At 45.8% G+C, this 6,666-nt stretch overlaps 1 protein-coding gene across 1 annotated transcript; it reads left to right on the top strand.

The window, feature by feature from the left end:
* Nucleotides 1-920: 920 nt before the first annotated feature.
* On the top strand, nt 921-2,433 carry LOC119287764 (peroxidase 2-like). Its single transcript, XM_037567372.1, has 2 exons — nt 921-1,212; nt 1,471-2,433. Exons 1-2 carry the CDS (start codon nt 991-993, stop codon nt 2,239-2,241), a joined length of 993 nt encoding a protein of 330 aa, XP_037423269.1. The 5' UTR covers nt 921-990; the 3' UTR covers nt 2,242-2,433.
* The last annotated feature ends 4,233 nt before the right edge of the window (nt 2,434-6,666 follow it).

The following is a 6,666-nucleotide window of genomic DNA, read 5'->3' as shown; positions in this document are numbered from 1 at the left end:
TGGAGGCCGAAATACATGCGCTCATGCAAGGTATGGCCTTGGCTATCCAACACTCGGATCTTCCAGTCGTCGTCCAGTCGGATTCTTCTGAAGCCTTAGCGAGCCTTTAGAGCAATGTTTTAACTCGCTCGGCTTATGGTCACTTGGTCCTAGAGATTAAGGAGTTCATGAGTAATAGGAAGTTTGTACCTCAGAAAATCTATCGCACTCAGAATAGAGTTGCTGATCGGTTCGCCAATTATAGTCGTTCCGAGCGAGCTACAGCTGTGTGGTTGCATTCGGTTCCACCTTGTATTGAGGGTTTGTGGCCTCTCAACTGTAACACTATGACATTTTAATAAAACTCCCTTTACCCCGCAAAAACAAAGTACAAGCCCTAACAGATTTGAGACACGAAGCGGGCACACACGGACAAAGGTCAAAAGGAATAGTTCTTAGCCTTTTTTATTGACATGTAAACGTCCTTATAAGTTAAGTTAAGAAACGTTTTTAACTAACCTGACCTCTCAACAGCCAGGAAAACATGCGTCCCCATCTGCCACTGGTGACCACATCAATCAGCTGCTTGGTCTAGCTACTATATCAGTACAAAATAGCTAGGCCCAGTCCAGCTTATACATGGCCGATTCATACATCAGTCAAGTCAACCCCATGTAACCATCAGGGTTAGTGAGAGCTGTCATCTTCTAAAAACTCAAGGTTAGCTCGCTATTTGTGTATCATATCATTCATTACCGACGCCCTCTGATTAATTCCACTGCGAACTGAACGTCGACGATTGGTGGCAACTACCGGCCGGTGTACGTAGCTAGTAATGTTCCCATGAAGCACAAGGCTAGTCGACAACATATGCTTCGAATGCCCACCTATATAAGCAACATCATGCTCGAAGTATATACAACAGCTAGCAGGCATTCCCGACCCATCCATCGGTCACCTCCCACATCTCATCTTCCAATCTTAGTCAGGCACTCGAGCTAGCTTCAAACAATGGCGGCGGGTGCTCAGAAGCTGCAAGTGTTGGTGGCTTCTGCCCTGCTGCTGCTCCTTGCTGTGGGGTGCCAGGCCAGCCCTCTGCAGATCGGGTTCTACCACGACAGGTGCCCCGAGGCGGAGGCCATCGTCAAGGGCGTCATGATGGAGGCCATCTCCCAGAACCCCGGCAATGGCGCCGCCATGATCCGCATGCTCTTCCACGATTGCTTCGTCGAGGTACGTCCTACTCACGGCAAGAAATAAGTTGCCTTGTTCAAGAATTCGTTCAATTAATCAGTTAACTTCCCTATTCGTAGAGTTATCGAATAGCCGACAAACTAATAAATCAGTTGATTAGCTTATTAATCACCTATTCAACAACCACCCGAACAGCTACCAGTTAACGATTCCCTCAACAATAATAAATTGCAATGCAAACATGCATGTATACTTTTATAGTTGATTGATTTTGTCAAATCTTTGGTGGTCGCCTAGGGTTGTGATGCTTCGGTCCTCCTGGACCCGACCCCGTTCAGCCCGACGCCAGAGAAGCTCAGCCCGCCCAACAACCCCTCCCTGCGCGGCTTCGAGCTGATCGACACCATCAAGGATGCCCTCGAGGCGGCCTGCCCAGACGTTGTCTCATGCGCCGACATCATCGCCTTTTCGGCCCGCGACGCGTCCTGCATCCTCAGCGCCGGCAAGGTGGACTTCGAGGTGCCATCCGGCCGCCGCGACGGCACCTTCTCCAACGCCTCCGAGCCGCTCAAGTTCCTCGCCCCGCCCGCATCCAACCTCAGCGACCTCGTGGACAGCTTTGTCGTCAAGGGCCTTGACGTGGAGGACCTGGTCATCCTCTCTGGAGCGCACACCATCGGGCGCTCCCACTGCTCCGCCTTCGTGCCCGACCGCCTCAACGTCTCCTCCGACATCGACGGCGGCCTTGCCGCATTCCTGCGTGGCCAGTGCCCCGCAGACGCCGCCTCGGGCGGCAAGGACCCAACGGTGATGCAGGACGTGGTGACCCCAAATGACATGGACAAGCAGTACTACAACAACGTGTTGTCGCACACGGTGCTCTTCACCTCTGACGCGGCACTCCTGACGTCGGAGGAGACGGCCAGGATGGTGGTGGACAACGCCAACATCCCCGGGTGGTGGGAGGACAGGTTCGAGAAGGCCATGGTGAAGATGGCCGGCATTGAGGTCAAGACCGGCGACCAGGGACAGATCAGGAAGAACTGTCGCGCAATCAACTACTACTAAGTGCATGCATCATTGTTGCATCTCCATTGTTTGCTTCCATCCTGCAAGCGAGAGTTACCGCTGTAAAGTTTGGACTTTCTTTTAACATCCATCATTGTTATCTTTTCTTTTGTTATTTCTTAGTTCAATTCTCGCCAACGGAATTGTTCGTCTACATGTGTAACTGTGCTGCAAGCCAATGTTCTTTCATTTTGAAAAATAAAGTTACACTTCTGCTGTAACGTGTTTTGAACAAAGATTTTGCAACTTCGAACATGACATCTCAACCCCCGCTACTGGAAAGTTGGTCGTTGCCGAGAGTCAAATCACGTAAGCTCGACAAAAAACACGTAAGCGAGTACGTTTCTCGGCGACGTGCCCGATTCGGCAGATGCATGCCGTTGTTGAGAGCAAGATAAAATGAACTCGGCAAACAAAATAAACTCGGCTCGTACGGACTACGCCGAGCTTCTCGCATTGGCAGGCCGTACTCAGCAAAGTTTACGCCACGTGGCAACAAGGGTAGTTTGTGTACTCTGTTATGGCAGACTGAGTTTGCGGAGCTCCCGCATTACGAAACTTGGCATAGTTTTCGTCATACATTTATCCTTTTTCTTTCCACAATGTAGACGGTTTTGCCGAGTTCCCGGCCCAAGGCACCCGTGAAAGAGTTCCTTATATACAGGTACAAACCGCGGCTTATCTAATTTCAAATGTTTCTTATACATACTGATCTGCCACCGACTCCTCCTCCCCATCGCTGCCGTGCCACCCACACCTTCTCGCACACCCGTCGCTTCTCCTCCGGCCGTCTTCCCTGCTGCTCCTCTCCGTCGGTGCTAGCTCCTCCCCTTCCGGCGGCGCACTCTGGCTGAAACCGCGTGCGCATTCTAGACGACTTTCCTCCATATAAGACTCTTCCTATTTGAAAATTTAAAACGTCTTATAGCTCAAACCGTCGGTCTGATTTAAAATTTGTTTTCACCATTAAGTCCGCTGCGACGAGACTTTCAAAACTTCCAATTTTGGTATGTTTCGGAAACTTTTTTCAGGTCCAAAATTATCACGTACGAGTTGTGTAAGTTATATAATGGTTGTGGTGCGTAAGTTACCATGCTACTTACACTGAAATTATTGACTTGAAAAGTCCCAAACTCTTCGACAATTTTTCTGTACGAATATGCTAATGAAAATGTTAAAAAGGTCTTTTTCCATACATTCTGTGGCAACTTTTGACCGACTTGGCTCGTTAATGGGCTAAGTATGATCAGCCCTGGTGTTGGCAATGCGGATTGATTCATTTGTAACACACTTACTTTTTTCGTTCTATTTACTCACCTCGCCCCCTTAAAAAAAATTACTCACCAAATTTACTCACCTCAACGGCATCTTTACGGTAGAAAATTTATCTAACCTATAACTAATCACAACTCAGGCCTCACCCAGATGGTTATTGGGGAGAGGAAAAGCGTAGGTGCCAGAACCTGTAGGTACGTTCGACTCCCCCTGTCGCTAATACGGATATAAAATCAAGCCACCGTGTTTGTCCACATCATCTGAATTATTTGGCCAGTTAGGATTATAATTATTGGCTTGGATTAAGTTGTGTTAGTATGTCATTTACATAGAAACATGTACTCCCTCCGTCCGGAAATACTCGTCGGAGAAATGGATGTATCTAGATGTATTTTGGTTCTAGATACATTCACTTTTATGCATTTCTCCGACAAGTATTTCCGGGCGGAGGGAGTATATGGACACTAGCCATGGTTTTTGTTCCTCAGCGTGTACACATATATTTTAAACAAAGATTTATGGCCCAATACGGCTAGTCGGGAGGGCTCCTGTTCAGCGCTCGCATCTCCTGGCGCATTGCTCGCTCGTATGCATCTCGTTGGTTGACCGGTTGACCGGTAGACCAGTTGTCCATTGGCTTTTTATAAAGTTGATAAAATATGAAAAACATAAATCCAAAAAGAGTTGACTAATTTTTTAAACAACTGCGAATTTGAGAAACGTTCACGAAAAAAGTTGAAAAAAAATTGAAAAATCTCATAGAGCTTAAAAAATGTTCACCAATTTGAAAATGGTTTGCGAAATTAGAAAAAAAATGTTCTTTAAATTTTTAAAAATAAAAAATTTCGAAAACTGTTCACAAGCATTTAAATTTCTGAAATTTAACAAATTCGGAAAGAGAAAGAGTTCATGGAATGAAAATTAAGAAAAGGAAAATAAAAAGGAAAGACAAAACCAAACAAAACCCAGCCAAAAAATACACAGAAACGAACACACACAAAACCGGTCGCCAAAAAAAAAACGCCAGAATAAAACACACTACAGGTAGTCCTAATGGGGCCGGCCCGCTCAGTTGGAGGGTTGTGCGCCGGTTAGTGAGTTACACTGGAACTGACGCTCGGAATAGGAAATACGGCCCGGAGAGCTCCTGTTCAGCGATCTTAGCGCAGCTTAGCCGTGCTGGCGCTTGAATGCGAGGGGTAGTGGGCGGCCCAGAAAACAAGAGGCTGCGTTCACTCGCATCTCCTGGCGCATCCTCGCTCGCATGCATCTCATTGGTTGACCGGTTGACGCGTTGACCAGTTGTCCATTAACTCAATAAAAAGTTCATAAAATATGAAAAAATATAAATCAAAAGTTTGCACAATTAGTAAAACAGAGTAGTGAACTTTGAAAAAAAAATCATGAATTTTAAAAAATTTCATGAGCTAAACTTTCATGCATTTGAAAAAGTTGAAGAATTTTAGAAAAGTTCAGGAATTTGAAAAAGGTTCATGAAAATTAAAATTTAAAAAGGAAATGAAAAAGAAAAGACAAAACCAAACAAACGCCAGCCCAAAAAAGGAACAAAAAACACACACACAAAACACGCAAAAAAGACACCAGAAGAAAACAGAGTACAACCACGGTCCTAAATGGGCAGCCCGCTCAGCCCGCTCAGTCGGAGGGTTGTGCGCCGGTTGTACACTGTAACCGGCGCTTAAGGTGCAGAATAGGAAATGGGCAGCCCGCTCAGTTGGCCTACATCGGTTTCAGCGTTCACAATTTTTATTTCTATGGTGAATAATGCACTGGTTGACCTAGATCGGTTCCAAGGTGAACAATGCACGTGCCCGGGCATACAACCCTAGGACAATCAAACTCTCGGCCACACGGCCACAATGGACGTGTGTGTGTCCTCAGGGACCCGTTTAGTCCGAAACAAACTTATCACATCCTGGAAGATATATTGGGTAATACAGACATGTCAAGAAATTTCGCTCCCTATAAAAATTATCCACGTGCCATTTTAAATATGGTGAAAAAAAGATTCTGTATTTTAAATGGATTTGAATATTTTTTATGAGTTGTTGACACATGTCTCGAGTTGATTAGGGGGTCATGAGTATTGTTAATTTAATTCTTGTACCCATATAATCCGTGTAAATGTTGATGGTTAAGATGGGATGCCCATATACAAACCCACTTGCAGATACAATTTGTATGGGTCAGTGTCCGATTCATGAGAATGGAATAATGGCAAGGTGCTATTTTACTCCAAATTTTAACGTAGTTATCACTGGTAGAAAAAGAGGCTTCCGTCCAGCCCCATTAGTCGCGAAACTGTAGAAACCGCGACTAATGAAGTCTTTAGTCGTGGTTCGGCAGACGAATCGCGACCAAAGGCCTGGGCCCAGGGCGCTCGGTGGCCAGCTGGTGCACGCGAGGGGCTTTAGTCGCGGTTGGCCAGGCCAACCGCGACTAAAGGTGCGCAAAGGCCTTTAGTCGCGGTTGGCCAGGCCAACCGCGACTAAAGCTCCTCCCCTATATATACCAGTTCAGCACGCTCACTTAGCCATTTGGTGCCACTTTTCTTCACAAGCTTCACAAGGGGGTGTAGGTTTGCTTTTGGTTCCTCTTATGCACACAAGGTGTTTGATGAAATGCCCCAAGAGGGTGAAACAAACATGATATGAAGTGTTGGAGCCACACTTGAGGTTCCTCATTTATTTTTTCCTCCTCGATCGCGGTTAGCAACTTGAACCTTTCATGCATGTGTGTCATTGATAAAATATGCATGTGTGTTGTTCATTGTTTAATTTCTATTGTTTATAGCTAGTTAGTTTAACAAATGCATGATGGTTAATTATATATTTTATATTATAATAATGCAGATGAATCGGCAATGGATGTACGGTAACCGACTCTCCCGCGAGTTCACTACGAGTTTGAAAGATTTCCTCGTAGTGGCTAATGCGAACAAGCAGAAGGGTTTTGTTATCTGTCCATGTGTTGACTGTAAGAATCAGAAGGGTTACTCTTCCTCAAGAGAAGTTCACCTGCACCTGCTTCGGCACGGTTTCATGCCAAGCTATAATTGTTGGACCAAGCATGGAGAAAGAGGGGTTATAATGGAAGAAGATGAAGAAGGGGATGATTTCATCGATGAAA

The sequence above is a fragment of the Triticum dicoccoides genome, chromosome 4A (genome assembly GCF_002162155.2).
Source record: "Triticum dicoccoides isolate Atlit2015 ecotype Zavitan chromosome 4A, WEW_v2.0, whole genome shotgun sequence".
Lineage (NCBI taxonomy): Eukaryota > Viridiplantae > Streptophyta > Magnoliopsida > Poales > Poaceae > Triticum > Triticum dicoccoides.
The sequence above is the reverse complement of the archived record's forward strand: the minus strand, read 5'-3'. Positions and strand labels throughout refer to the sequence as shown.

Bases quoted from the DNA above. Each gene is read 5' to 3' on its own strand.
- LOC119287764 (XM_037567372.1), top strand. From the start codon at position 991: ATGGCGGCGGGTGCTCAGAAGCTGCAAGTGTTGGTGGCTTCTGCCCTG. The intron at 1,213-1,470 runs GTACGTCCTACT...GTGGTCGCCTAG, and splicing joins TCCACGATTGCTTCGTCGAG to GGTTGTGATGCTTCGGTCCT.